Here is a 14,262-nt window from a genome sequence, read left to right on the forward strand (position 1 = left end):
AAAATGTCGGAAAATAGTGAGGAATGCATGGGCTTAAAGAGCTGAGCGCTGAATGTACTGCCTGAAAAGAAGGGGCCTGAACAGCATTGCATTGGAAAAGCTGAAAGATAAAATGTATTGATTACAACCATGTTCATATAAAGAAAATTATTCATGAATGAAAGTTAACAAATCCCTACGATAAGTTGAATTTCAAGCACTGCAGGCATGAAAATGAAGATGGCTTGTATGTTTATATGACCTGAAGTCTACTGAAAGATGGGGGGGGGGGCTGGTTATGAAATATTTCGGATAGCACTCGCCCCACACACTAAACACAAGGGATAGGATGGAGCTTTAACCATTTCAACTGAAGTCATCCATTGACATCAAACAAAGAATCTGAGGACTATTATATTTCTATCCAAAAGTGAGACGAGTATGTGCTGTCCAACAGCATGACTATGCTTATTCTAGTGTTGCTGTTTTTTTTAATACATTCGTGAATTATATTTTCCTTCCTTCCTATTTTTTTTTTTCAAAAGCTATTCTGCCTACAGCTTTATATATTCCATATGTTTAACTCCGGGAATGAGAAAAAACTACAACATCCAGTTTTACAAAAAGTAGTCACATTTATTTCAATCCATCATACATGATCACCATATATTATTTCTAACCACTTACTTTGATTTTCACATCACATGTTCTCATGCATCACTGATGCCCTCTGATATACATCTCTCTAGCCTCTGGGTATATCCAATACACCAAAAAGGAAAGACATTTGTGCTACAGAATGTAGGCATGGCTTGGCCAGTCCTGGCTCCTTGGTAGTTGTCTTTGTCTCTCTGTCTGCCCCAGAAATCACAGTTGAAAGAGAGTCTCTGAATCCAATTTCTAAGTCCAGGTTCCTGTGTGTTTCTGTGCCGGTCCAAGCTGTGGCCTGCGAGCTGACTCCAGGCAGCCCCCGCACCTCTAGCCAATGGTGACACCAAAGCCACACTGGAACTTGTTCTTGCGATGGTTGAGGAAAGCCCCTAAGGCCAGTGTGAGAGGCAGCGGCAACAGTTTCTTTTCAATGGTGGCCCCAACCACCCAATTACTGTCAACTGTGCCTGCACAGAGGAAAGGTGAAAATCTATATTTATTTTGTAATGTTCTAATGAACAGTCACTTAATTGAGTGGTGGAAGCACGCTGATCTTTTACTTAAGTAAAAGTATCAATACCACAGTATATAAATACTCTGCACAAGTCCTGCATTCATGAAATGTACTTAAGTAAAAGTATGTAAGTATTACCATGAAAATATACTTAAAAGTACCAAAAGCAAAAGTACTCATTACGTAGAATGGCCCATTTCAGAACAATATATATGACAGTATTGAATTATAATTACGATGCAGCTAGTAAGGGTGGAGATAATTTTAAGAACTTTTTTACTTTATTTACTTCCAGGTTGCTTAATCTATAATAATAATACATCATAATTTATGGGTTGGTTATATTTTGTATTAATAATCTGAAAAGTAACTAGTAACTAAAGCTGTCAAATACATGTATTGAAGTAAAAAGTACAAATTTACCTTTAAACTTCTAGTCATCTACATTTCAGAGTAGCATAGTCTTTGAGTAAATGTACCTTCCATCACTGCTTAATTTATGTGGCTATGGTTGTATTCATACTCCATTTATTTACCTTTAAAGAGCAAGTTCGCTTTGGGAACGTCCAACTGGTAACCGAAGGATGTTGTGGTGTCTTGCATCCTTGTGCTGGCTTCAAATTCAACTCCTATCTGCAACTGTATTAGAAGACAGAAGTTAAAGGATAGGTTCACATTTTTTCGGGTCTATCTTAATACACCACTTAAATGACAATACGCACATGGAAATAATTTTTACAGGGATCCCTCAGTGCAAAAATCTATTCCAAGTTCAGCTGAAGCCGATATGAGGCTTTTTAGTACAAAAAAAAGGTGCAGTGGAAGCATAGTAATGCAAAGAAGACACTTTGCAGAATATGAATAAAAATGCTGCATTTGAGCAATTTTGGGAGACAAACCATGTCTGAGACATAGAAATACATCTGCACACATTTACTAATGTTAGGTACCTGATCATTGGCTTTGTGATAGTATGTAGCATGCGCTCCTGCTCCTCCCAAAGTCAATGTAGCTACATAGTTGTCACCTGAGGAGAAAAAAAAATAGGTTTAAACATCTATCACACAGATAACATAAACCAACGAGATGGAATTAGGCACAACTTCTATCTAAACTATCTAAATCCTGGTCACACTACAGAAAAGTAACTAAGTTAAAGTAACTTCCACAATGAATGAACATATAGGAAACTGGTAGCTAAATATTAAATTATAAAGATAACAAAGCAAGATTGTAAAATGTGAATTTAAGCATCAAGTAGTCTTGCAGTGCATGATTCAATAAGCACAGAGTGGATTTTACCTGTGTACCTGCCCAAGAGGGAGGTGACAGCTCCTTCCTCCCCTGGTCTCCTGTGGTACACTAGCTCACCACCCAGAGCCAGTCCTGGTGTGATAGACTGGAGATAGTGGGCCACCATAATACCTGAAGGAAGGCAGTAAAAGAGCTTCCATTATATACACAGTATTGCCCCTTCTCATTTTGTTTTCTTATTCCTCCTTGCGCCCCTGGTATTTCTCCAGCTTTTCATATTCCTTCTTCTAGACGTTGATGTTAAATGGATCTGTCACCACTTCTGTATTCTGATCTTTGTCCAATGAATTGTGTCCATAGCACCAAGTATATGAAAACAGCCAAGTGTCATACCAACCGGTGGGCACTCAATGCCTGGCCAGATTCAAAATATTTTTAAAACTACATTTTTACCAAATTTAGACTATTTAATTTAGGCATAGCTCTTTTACGACTTCTTGGGTTTAGACAACATTTGCCATTTGAGAACTTTGGCTTCTTTTGTTTAATGAAAAACAAATATTTTGTAGAAAAACATTCAAATGTTTATCAAAATTAGGTCTATAAATTGTTTAGTCAATACAGTGACAAAGAAAATGTTTAAAATGCTTACAATTTCCTAAAGCCCAAGGTGACACCTTAAAACTGCTAATTCTGTCTAAACAACAAGCCCAAAAGATTAGATGGCAATCGGTATCGACAGATAAAAACTTGATCCGTACATCCCTACTTATTAATATTGTTGTATTGATTTCAACCATATCACCCTGCCATAAACAATAGTTATATTCTATTATTGTTCTAACTCTCAACAAACCCCTAAGTTGAAATTGTTAATAGGAATTACCAACAACAACTCCAATACAATTTTGAGAAAATAATCATACCAGATCCAACAAGTATGTCTGGATTTCCGAGCGTCACAGCGGAGGTGAAGTCTTCACCACGATACTCCAGGTCACACTGCCAATTCACAAACTTGTGCTGCTGGGTCTGCAATACACAAAGAGTAGAACAAAATTTCTGACACTGGAATGACAATGTCAGTGATACTTCAAAGCTGACTCTAAAAGACAACATCTGAATGCCTGTTCCCTTGACAAGCGACATACCTGGATGGCTATTTTGGAGCGCACAGCAGTCGTGAGCTGGTGGATGATCTGGGCATTCAGACTGCCAGTATTGTCCATATCTCCAACCATGACTGGGAATGACTAAGGGGAACAAAACACATTCTGATCAGCTTTCAAGCAACGTGGATGTGTATTAAAAGATAGCCTAGAGCAATGTTATAGAGCTTTGGGCTGTATACGATCCTTAGTATGTGTGTAAACGTTGTTGAGCTGTATTTATCAGTTGCTTGCATGCAAAGTAAAGAAAAAGTCTTTTCAGTTTTGAACCCTGATGAAGACAAAACAGGTCATTAGAAAATAAGAGGGAATTCATGGAGCAAACAAGCACCGAAATACATCAGACAATATTCAGACTTCTACCCTGACCAGGAAGATGTTCAACCCAAAGTTAAAAATTTGTGCAGTTAATTTTAGCAGATTGGTGAAGTGATGGGAAAATGATCATTACCTCTGCTGGCCCAGTCTGTTTACTGCCTACGTAGGTGGAACCAAATCGATAACCAGAATCACTCAGGGTACTGAGGGTAACAGTATGGCTGACCTGGAAGTGGTTACTCAGGCCCTTGTTGACCACTAACCGCACCCCTTCCATCTGCAGAGGGAAAACCTCTAAAACAGAAAATGATCAAAAATCAGTGTAGCTCAACATCAGACCATTATTTAAACCCATGCCAATATGACAATAATGATGTTGTTATTACAATACCATGATTATTACAATAAATATATATAAAAGTAGTAGTGTAACGCTACATGTATGCGTCCCGAAAGCGAGTCCTTCTCCACACAGCGCCCAGGTAGCCTCTCACTGCAGATTTGGACCATGCTAAAGTAATAACTAATGCTAGTTAGCTACAGGAGTGTTTATCACTTCAGATATGGGACCGTACTCCATTGCAGAGAATACAGAATTTAAGAATATGGTGTATTTGAGCGCTGCTACAATGTGCTTTCACATGTGCATTTAGTCAGTCCATTGGGCCTGCCCTGTAAAATCATTTGTGTTATTTATTTTTTCTTATTGACATATTGTTCCCTGCTGTGCCAAAAACATACCGAACCATGACCCCAAAACCGAGGTACATACCGAACCGTGAATTTTGTGTACCATTACACCCCTACTTAAAAGTTGAACAAATGTGAAGAATAAACTACTATCAGTCATGAATTGTGTGAGATGTGCATGGAATAATTTAACAGCTTTAACAGATTTTCTCACCTTTACATTTGCGGTGGCACTCCTCATAGGTGCCAGGGTTTGGGAGTGAGGAATCTGAATCTGCTGTCTGCTGGTCAGATCCAGATGCTGGAGGGACGGAAGACACTGAGGGCATGGTGAACCCTGGAGGGACCGACACCAACCCTGGGACCCCTTGACTACCTCCAGCTGCAGCAGGGGCAGAACTGGGGGAGGCGGCAGCCAACACACTGCCCATACTCTGACTGTAACAGACTGGGAAAGAGAGACAGTAGATTAATATTTCATCTAATGCATTAATTATATCAATGTAATTTAATCACACAGCTGCAGGCTAGAAACCGTTAACTCACCAAGAAGCACACCTTACCATTATCCTTGTTTATATTTTTGGCATTTTGCATATTTGGATTGTGTATATCTGTTTATAGATATCTTATATTTTTACACTCTATATTTCCAGTATAGTTTATAAGCTTCACAACAATTTCCCTCGGGAAAAATGAAGTAATCTTACTGTGTCTTATCTTAATCCCTGAGAAGGTGCGAGTCCAAATTGGTAGTGTAATTTCACACACATTGGTTTGCGTGACTTGCGAGGTTTCATACAGACGCATTAATATTCTGCTTAGCATTCAACTACCCACTCTTCACACAGTATCTCTAATGCACATGCTTCAAAAGCTCACTTACATGCATTCAGCTACCATTAACTTGGCTAGCTACAGTGAGTGATCTGTTCTACTGTCCAGGCAGCAACAGTAATTACAGCAGGTTGGTTGAAGCTAAGGCCCAGGTTAGTAAGACTCTCTACATATATAGTTATAACAGATAACAATACAACCTGGTAACCACAAGAAATACCGAACTGCAATTTGTGGTTTGCTACAAAGGCCACATTTGGAGATAAGCCAGCAGCAACTATCCGCTAGCAGTATTTAACCTGTGAAGGCTAATGCAGGCTAGCAGGGTTGGTTGGTTGGTTAGCTAGCTGGGAGGCTAGGTAGCCATGTGGAGTCGACCACGAGATCTGTTCGTCTTCATATGGAAATCGCGGTAATTAAGAATACGACGATTGGCGAATTGACAACATAAACTATCCTCGTCTTACAAAAGTACTCATGCAATTTTACAGTTTAGCTACTCACGCCGACGGTTTGGGTCCAGGGGTAGTTCAACACCGGCAAAGTTCACGACAACGTCCGTGACCGTAGTTGACAAGTACCCGCCTATTTCCTGTAACTCAATCGTGGATTGGCCAATGTACTTCTCACTTCAACCGCCATTGGCTGAAATTACAGCAGGCCAGCCGCCTCCTGATGACGTGCCGCGGGGTTCATTCGCTTAACATTGGTTTCATTCAATCTCCTACTGAATGACATTCCAAGGGTACACCTATTCGGGAGGCCGTAGCGTGATAACGTTTACAAAATTATATACCTATACCGCCATATTTTACATCAATAAACCTCAGCATGCATGTGCATTTTTGTAGACTATTTCAAGATGATAATGGCCAGTGTAACGCCAGCTGTATTTGACAAATGGTATAAATGCAATATAAAGATGTCATACAAATAAGAACTGCAAGATTAGTTTTTTCCCGTCTGAGCAAGCAATAATAATAAGTCAGGAGTTAGGGATGGGAATAATTAAATCATTTACAAAAACACTGACCCACTAAGTATACACAAATAAAAAACAAAAAGGTAGAGTTAGACAGATGGACTTTAATTGGTCTGAGGCGCTGGCATTGACACACTTAACAGAAAATTCTGGACTGTCTGTCTTACTACTTAACAAAGAATCTGGTCATCAAGTCATGAAGATATTTCTCTCTCCAGAATGCGGTGATGGGACAAAATGGTCTCAGGTTATAAACCCACTCATTTCTTTTCCTATTACATGACATATCAATTCAAGTGTTACCTGCACTGAGACAAAATAATTGGGGAACCAAACTATCATCAAAAAGGGCACTCCAGAGTCAGACATGAAGAAAGTTAGGGCTAACTACTTAAGATACTTTAGAAGAGGGCACACACAATGGTCCCTTCCCTGCTGGTGCTTGACAGTAATGCATTGGTCAGCCAAAGAAGCGGGTTGGCTGGAATTTCACAGTGTTAATGTTTTAAATTTAAAGATGTGCATCTTTTGTGACATTTTGCTGAAGTCAAGAAGTCCAAGGCTGTAATACATTCAGACATCAAGAGCAGTTCTAGCTGGTCATATTTACAATGTGTTGTCAGACAAATGTACAGTACAAATAAGGAAAATCTGCAAATCCTTTCAGGCTGACTGTACTTTCAAAATGGACTGACTACTAATAGATGGTTTGTGTGCCATTTTACATACAATACAAAGTTGAGACAAGGGCCTGGGAAAAGTAGAGGCTTGACATTAGACTAAGGCACTTTTGAGGGAAGAAGGGATGCAGAAACTACATCAAGATGATTGAACAAGTTGGCTGGTTTCAACATAATGTTAACGAAGGCCCCTCTCATCCTGTCATGTTCATTACTGATGACCTCAAGACCTGAGAAAACGCTGCCTGGTGCTATGGCTTTAAAAAAGGGATGAAAGAAATTTCACAATACTGACTTGTCATTATTGGATCTGTGCTTTGACAAAATGAACTATAATGTCACTCACATTACACTGTCATCTTTAAATATTATTTCAGCAGTAAACACTTAATATAAAAAATAGCAAGTGCATTATCAGCAACACTGTTTCAGGTGCTCTGTGCTGGAGCACCATAGCAGCCCACTTTTAAACATTGTTCAGAACAAAGTGGTCATGTTAGTTTCTGAAGCCATCTACATTCTTACTTATAATTCTCTGTCTACTCTTCCAACTTTGGTTCCCTTTTGAAGGATGTTAATTTGGTTAAACTACAGATATATGTAAAATTTGCCTTATTTTACCATTGCATCTCCAAATCTCTGCAATACAGTTGGTGGTCAAAATGTTTTTATAACCACAGGAATGATGGCCAAAGCTACAAAAATAACTACACTTGGTGGCCACATTAAGTACACCTGCTTGTTAATGCAAATGTCTAATCAGCCACACAATGCATAAAAGTTCAGTTGTTCAGACCAAACATCAGAATGGGGAAGAAATGTGATCAAAGGGATTTTCACTGTGGAATGATTGTTGCTGCTAATCTGGGATTTCACACACAAATCAAGGGTTTACAGATGGCAGTGCAAAAAAGAAAAAATACCCCATGAGTGGCAGCTGTGAGGGCAAAAGTGCCATGTCGATGAGGAGGTCAGAGGAGGGTGACTAACAAAAAAAACATGTGTTACAGCAGAGTAATGCAGACGAAGAAAACGGAGGCATCTTTGAAGCATCTGCTCAAAAGGCATGTCAGCAGGATGTGAACATAGCCGTATGTAGTTCATCAGCACAGAAAGGATATGTGCTGGGTTCTATCCTCCAAATCTGTCTTTGGTTTCACATTTTCATTCTTACAGCAAAGTACAAAAAAAAGTTAATAACTTCCATCAAAAGAGTGGCTGAGTTCAATGACGGACTTAACCAATAGCCCAAATCACATGTAGTGGCCATCACTGGTAATGTGGCAGAAAGTTTAACTGATTAAAGTGGCAGTTTTCAGTGGGGAGATACAACTTTACTAGCATATGCACAGACAGAACTGGAGATTGCAGCAAACTCAAAGTGGAAATGAAAAGAAATCTAAAATAGACCATTTTGGTGGCAAAGAGGGGAACAGGAATCTTCACTTGGAATCTTGTGTAATGCGTCGCCAGTGTTGTGTGATGAATGCCAGGCGCCATGTCTCTCCTACAAAACAAACCACAAAAGCAAAGTTAGAACTTCTGATAATAACCACGTGAATGAGTCACAGCTTTAGCAAACCTGCAGAGCAGACAGCTGTCTGTGTGCACTGATCAGCTCTGTCCAAATCTACGTTGACTGCTGTTGTGCAGCCTGAGGACAACCCTTCACCTTTAAATCCTGTAAAACTTCAGTTAATCTTCTTGATGAAAGAGGATATTATCCATTAGCAAGGTTACTGGTATTTGCTCCCCTTCAAGCTAGAGTGCTCGGATGTTTCCAGCGTTATGAATACAACAGGTACTAATTTATACCCACCAAAATGCTCTTTCATATACACAAACTCAATCTGAACCAGAATGTGTAAATGTATAGTTGCTCTCCATTTTTATCTTTGTAATTATTCACCCATTTACCAAATAACATACCTTTAACCTATTCCTTACGAGTGACTGTTTAAGTGGGTTCATGACCATAAGACTGCCAGTAAATAACTAGAACTTGCCCCTTTGTAGTTTGGTTTTACAGCTTTACACCTTCTTAACACCAGCCACGCACAGGGCTGAACATCAATGCTTAATATTTTTCTGCTGTCAGACAGAAAGCTGAAAAATGCAGCTGAAATGTCCCCATGTAGACAAGGTGTTAATAAGAGCAGAAAAAACCCTGCTTTAGAGCAGTTAAGTGAGTTTAAGTTTTATGAGGACTGACCTTTCATTCAGGCTGCTCCCAGTTCCTCGATTCGGTCATTGCCATCGTCATCATCTGGGTCAACGGAGTGAAACTCTGCCACATACAAGCTCTTGTCAATGCTGCCTGGGATGGGCTTAATGTCAGTAACCAGTTGATCCTCGATATTCTTCAGGTTGTAGCGGTCTTCTGAAGTTATCAGATTTATGGCCAGACCCAGGTGACCAAAACGCCCTGAGAGAGAAGAGACAGTGTAACTATTACGTACCGTTAGTGGTCGTGTCATGAAGTGAACCCGGGTGTAAACATAACTACTTGAGTGTGAGATTTTATAAATAGGTCAATCTTTACCTGATCTGCCAATGCGGTGCAGGTAGGTCTCTGCACTTTTGGGGAAGTCAAAATTGATGACCACATTTACTGCCTGGATGTCGATTCCCCGAGTGAATAGGTCTACAAGATAATATTTATATTAGTCAACCTGCTTACCATTAATCAATTAAATTTCCACTTTATATTTTAAAATGTAGAACCCGCTCCACCTACCTGTGCAGACCAGGTTTCTGCACAATCCATTCCTGAAGTCATGGAACACACGGTTCCTGTATTCCTGCATCATCTTTGCATGAATGTAGAAGCACGAGTAGCCCAGCTGGGTGATTTTCTTGGCCAGAAGCTCCACCCTCTGGGTGGAGTTGCAGAAGATGATGGACTGATTGATCTGCAGCTGTAATAGAAATATATAGATTAATCATTGATGACGAATAATCTCGTAAATTCTTTACGCTCTCCGTCACAGGTACCCTATATGGGTCTACCTAAGCTACCGTTTTGTGGCTCTTACCCTGTTGTCTTATGATTCAAATTCTATTTATATCATGTAAATCATTGCCCTAATAAGAGCCAATCTCTTGAATTGATAGAACAAAAATGCACACTTCTCAGAGGACCAATCACATACCTTATAGCAAAACAAAAGTTTGTTTCTATGATATTTTGCAAGTAGGAGTTAGCAATATGGACAAAATACTGGATCTCAATATGTCATTTCATATTGGAGGTATCAATATACATTTATAATAATGTAGTAGATTGTGTAAAAATCAATTGATAAACCGTTTATGAATTAAATGATCAGTCTTTCGACTAGAGAGGGGTGAGTGCATCACGTTACTCTCTAAAATGATTAGGCACTTAGTATCCAAGTGGTAGGCGCTGAACACTCACCCTAGAAAAGAGTGTGTTGAGACAGTGGACCTTCTGTCTTTCAGTCACATAGGCATAGTACTGAGTGATGCCCTTCAACGTCAGTTCCTCCATCAGGTTGATCTCATAAGGCTTCTGCAGGTGCTTGCTCTGGACAAGACAGTCACAGTGTATTAATGAAGTGCAAACAAGATTTTTAATTTTTACCTCTTCAGAGAATAAAATTGCTGTTTGAGTTCTCACCATGAATGTTTGCACACTGATGGGGAAAGTGGCAGAGTAAAGCAGGATCTGACGACCCTTTGGCAAGAAGCTGATAATATCTTCAATCAGGACCACAAAGTCCTGGGAGAGCAGCTTATCTGCCTGAATAAAAAGATATTTAAAAGACAGTCTGTTCAGAAAACACTATCAACAATATAAAAAGGGAATTCAGAAATTAAGAGCCAAACCTACCTCATCCATCACCATCATTTGGGCCTTATCCATTTTTGCCACACCCTTCTTCATCAAGTCTAGTATCCTGCCTGGTGTAGCAATCACTACATGTACTGTTAGGAGAGAAGGAGGCACAAACAGCACATTACAACAAATTCCACTGAGAACAGCTAAACTGAGTTCAACAGTTTGTCATCCAGCAGCATTTTGAGCAGTGCAGTCGACTTAAAAAAAAGAAACAAAAAATACAATCTTACAAATATAATCATCTTTTAAAATAAAATGTTCAAAAACAAAAAGCTAGGCACGCATCAATCTGATGTGCACGAGTCATGTTAGTCCTTCAGAGTGCAAAGATAAAAACATTCCATCAAACACTGGGCAGTAGCTTCTAGAAAGATTATTAATCTGCAATCCTCTTTATGGAAACATCCCTTGTCATTATCTTGAATATTAACAGTACCTGTTTCATCAAGACGCATGATGTCATCCCTCAAGTTGGTGCCACCCGTGGTAGCCATGACCTTGACCCCTCCAAGGTGCTTGCCGAGCTGAATGCTGATCTGGCTCACCTGTAGGGCCAACTCTCTTGTTGGCACCATTACTATGGCTGAATTGAGACAGAAATGGGAAGGGCTGATGAAATGCAAGGGTTGATGGGATGCATGGAGAAAATTAAACAGTGATGCTCAAAAAAAAATATATATATATATAGACTAAAAACCCTGTTCACCAAAAGTAGAAAGAAATACTTGTGCAGTAATCATGGAGTTGTTTGTCCACATGCTCCAGTGATTGTAGACCAAAATTAGCACCAACAGGCAGAGGCAGCAGAAACTCACCCTGGATGTGATCCTTCTTCAGGTCTATCCTCTCCAGGAGGGGGATGAGGTAGGCTCCACTTTTTCCTGTGCCATTCTTGGCCCGAGCCAAAATATCTCTGCCTGACAGAGCGATGGGGATGCTTTCCTCCTTTTGGCAGACAGACAAGTCCAATCAGTACAATGAGCAATCATGAAGAACAACATACAAAAGACTAAAGACAATTCCTGACCCTTTAGAATCTAGAACAGGGCTGCAACGTCACACCAAAAGAATAGAAACAGTATGTAGGGAAGAGTATCTATAACTGTAATAATACCCCACCTAAAATTGTGCAATCTGTTGTTCAGATATTGAGGGGGCAAAGGAAACAAAGGGAGGTGTTTTGTTGGACCACACCCCAGCAAACTAAAGTGGGGTTGGGTTGTAGAAGTGGGAATGACAGGATCATGTGGCTGGTTAGTGGTATCTTTTGGGTGGCATCTTTTTTCATACCATCCTGACAAAAAGCTGAGCTGCTGGTGACAGAAGTCATTGTAGCATTTATGACACTGTCTACACTACAATGCTGTGTGTATCCGTCTATATCTATGCAACTAATATGCAATTAGCCTACTTAGGCAAGTATTGCTGGGTTTAAATACTTATGGCTCATAGAATAATGAATAGATGGGAAATAAGTGCCCTTCTTCCATATATTCTTGCTTGAGGACCCAATGTTAATGTTATGTGGCAATATTTTACCATATCTAGTAATATTTAAATGATACAATTAATATTTAGGTTCGACATGTTACCCTCTTTAGCAACAAGTTTCTTGAGGCAAACAGTGCACAGCTTTGTCCATGTTGGCTATCTCACCTTTATCATCAGGATTAAACCCAAAATACTACCAAACTAGTGCTGTAACATTATGCCCACCACTTTCAGTCAATCAAGTTTATTTGTCACATGTAATCATATGAAGTACAATCAGAGCTCAGCTGTCTGTTCCACCAGTAGAGACTGACCTCTGGTGGCGCGTGCTGTGCACTATGATCTATCACTTCAATACAGCATCTCTGATCAGTTTAATACAAAGAGGAGCGTCATACCTTCGGGATTTCTAAATACCCTGGTACCTCTAAAGCCTACAACAGGCTACAGGCCCCAAATTATGCTTCATTGGCATGCACACATGCAAGAATAAATTTTGGTGAGTGAAATATGGAACCTTCTCAAATTTGAAACATGGACTGAAGTAACTGCACTGGGCTTCAGAAAGTGTAGTTAATTTTATAATTCTGATTCTGGGTAGTTTCTAAGCCAGCCTCAAGATGGTTTCCAAAAAAAAATCCAAATCAAGTTCACCTCACATAAACAAGAGGGCCCTAATTTCTAATAGCTTTATTTACCTGGATAGGGGAGGGTTTCTCCCACCCCATTTCAAAGATTCCCATTAGAAGTTCCCGCTTTAGGCAGTAGTCTTCAAATTCATTTCCCTTAGTCGATGTCACATCCTAGGAGACCAGAGCAGAAACATTAGAGATTACTATTTAACAGGATACAGGTGTTGTGTTAGCATTACAACCCAACACACTTTGCGAGTCTAAAACATTTCAAATTCAAGAGAAAATGTGAGAGGTGTCTCAGAGATATGAATGGTATCTGAACAATTACACCTGCTGTAACTTATAGTTACCGTACCGAAGTTCTCATCCTGTTATCTTTTGGAGGGAGCTCCAGGCACTTCTTCCAGTCATCACCAAACCTTTGTAAATTGTAAGAACTTGCATCATTAATATAACACCCACACACCTGAAATATACTGAACCCCAAAAAAGTTTTTCTCAACCCAAAAACAATTTTTCCATGTATATAGGCTGGCCAGGAAAACAATTATTTATTTTCCTTCACAAGTGTACCCAGTGTAAGAAGTGAAGCTACAGAGGTGATTAACTAAATTTCAATGCAGAAGTTAATAGAGTATATGGAACCATATAAGTATCTTACTTGATGCCCCCACTGCTCTGAGGAATACTGGTCCATTTCTGGGGGGCACTGGGCTGTTGAGCAGTTGTAAGGAGTACCGACTGTTGTCCAGCTGGCTTAGTCGGTCCTCTTAGCTGCCCATTTGCTGGTTTGTTCAATCCAATCATTGTTGCTGGGTTTGCTGTTCTTGCTGTAGCCATGAGTTCAACACCTTAAGTCGCAATTTTACGCAGTGTGTTATATTTGCCTCTTTTTCACAGATGTTTTGTTTAATGCACCAGTGTGTAAAAAAAAAAAACCTAAAAGCTGAAAAAATAAAATATTTGTCTCAAATCTTTCCTTATTAAAGAATGTATTGTGTACACAATGTGACATTCAGTCCTCTTGAAAAGAAGAGGTTTGTGTATGAATTCTGTCTATTTACAAGACAACTCTCCAAAAAAGGGAGAAATTAACATTCATATGAATAAATAAATCAAATATGTGACCAAAACAAACTCTTGTTTTTCTTTCAAAAATGTTTGTCAAAAGCACTCTTATCCTGGCTGTAATGATCATCC

General features: G+C 39.5%; 2 protein-coding genes across 2 annotated transcripts; both read right to left on the reverse strand.

The window, feature by feature from the left end:
• Window positions 1-614: 614 nt before the first annotated feature.
• On the reverse strand, window positions 615-5,964 carry tomm40 (translocase of outer mitochondrial membrane 40 homolog (yeast)). The gene is made up of 9 exons (XM_070911941.1): window positions 5,917-5,964; window positions 4,790-5,023; window positions 4,019-4,179; window positions 3,550-3,651; window positions 3,325-3,430; window positions 2,447-2,569; window positions 2,095-2,171; window positions 1,681-1,783; window positions 615-1,097 (listed from the first exon to the last, which is right to left on the reverse strand). Exons 2-9 carry the CDS (start codon window positions 5,004-5,006, stop codon window positions 958-960), a joined length of 1,029 nt encoding a protein of 342 aa, XP_070768042.1. The 5' UTR covers window positions 5,007-5,023; window positions 5,917-5,964; the 3' UTR covers window positions 615-957.
• A 514-nt stretch (window positions 5,965-6,478) lies between these two features.
• On the reverse strand, window positions 6,479-13,988 carry LOC139289713 (probable ATP-dependent RNA helicase ddx6). The gene is made up of 12 exons (XM_070911331.1): window positions 13,724-13,988; window positions 13,418-13,481; window positions 13,126-13,230; window positions 11,752-11,881; window positions 11,373-11,519; window positions 10,928-11,022; window positions 10,715-10,837; window positions 10,493-10,621; window positions 9,812-9,992; window positions 9,617-9,718; window positions 9,287-9,499; window positions 6,479-8,581 (listed from the first exon to the last, which is right to left on the reverse strand). Exons 1-11 carry the CDS (start codon window positions 13,900-13,902, stop codon window positions 9,294-9,296), a joined length of 1,461 nt encoding a protein of 486 aa, XP_070767432.1. The 5' UTR covers window positions 13,903-13,988; the 3' UTR covers window positions 6,479-8,581; window positions 9,287-9,293.
• Between the last annotated feature and the right edge of the window lie 274 nt (window positions 13,989-14,262).

Source organism: Enoplosus armatus, chromosome 9, assembly GCF_043641665.1.
Source record: "Enoplosus armatus isolate fEnoArm2 chromosome 9, fEnoArm2.hap1, whole genome shotgun sequence".
In the NCBI taxonomy this organism is placed as follows: Eukaryota; Metazoa; Chordata; class Actinopteri; order Centrarchiformes; family Enoplosidae; genus Enoplosus; species Enoplosus armatus.

Excerpts from the sequence above, each read along its gene's own strand:
- tomm40 (XM_070911941.1), bottom strand. The coding sequence starts at position 5,006 with ATGGGCAGTGTGTTGGCTGCCGCCTCCCCCAGTTCTGCCCCTGCTGCA. Across the intron at positions 4,180-4,789 it reads GTGCCACCGCAAATGTAAAG|AGGTTTTCCCTCTGCAGATG; the intron begins GTGAGAAAATCT and ends TTTCTGTTTTAG. Across the intron at positions 1,098-1,680 it reads AGCGAACTTGCTCTTTAAAG|GCACAGTTGACAGTAATTGG; the intron begins GTAAATAAATGG and ends TCCTCTGTGCAG.
- LOC139289713 (XM_070911331.1), bottom strand. The coding sequence starts at position 13,902 with ATGGCTACAGCAAGAACAGCAAACCCAGCAACAATGATTGGATTGAAC. Across the intron at positions 13,482-13,723 it reads CAGAGCAGTGGGGGCATCAA|GTTTGGTGATGACTGGAAGA; the intron begins GTAAGATACTTA and ends CAATTTACAAAG. Across the intron at positions 9,993-10,492 it reads TCAACACACTCTTTTCTAGG|CTGCAGATCAATCAGTCCAT; the intron begins GTGAGTGTTCAG and ends TTTCTATTACAG.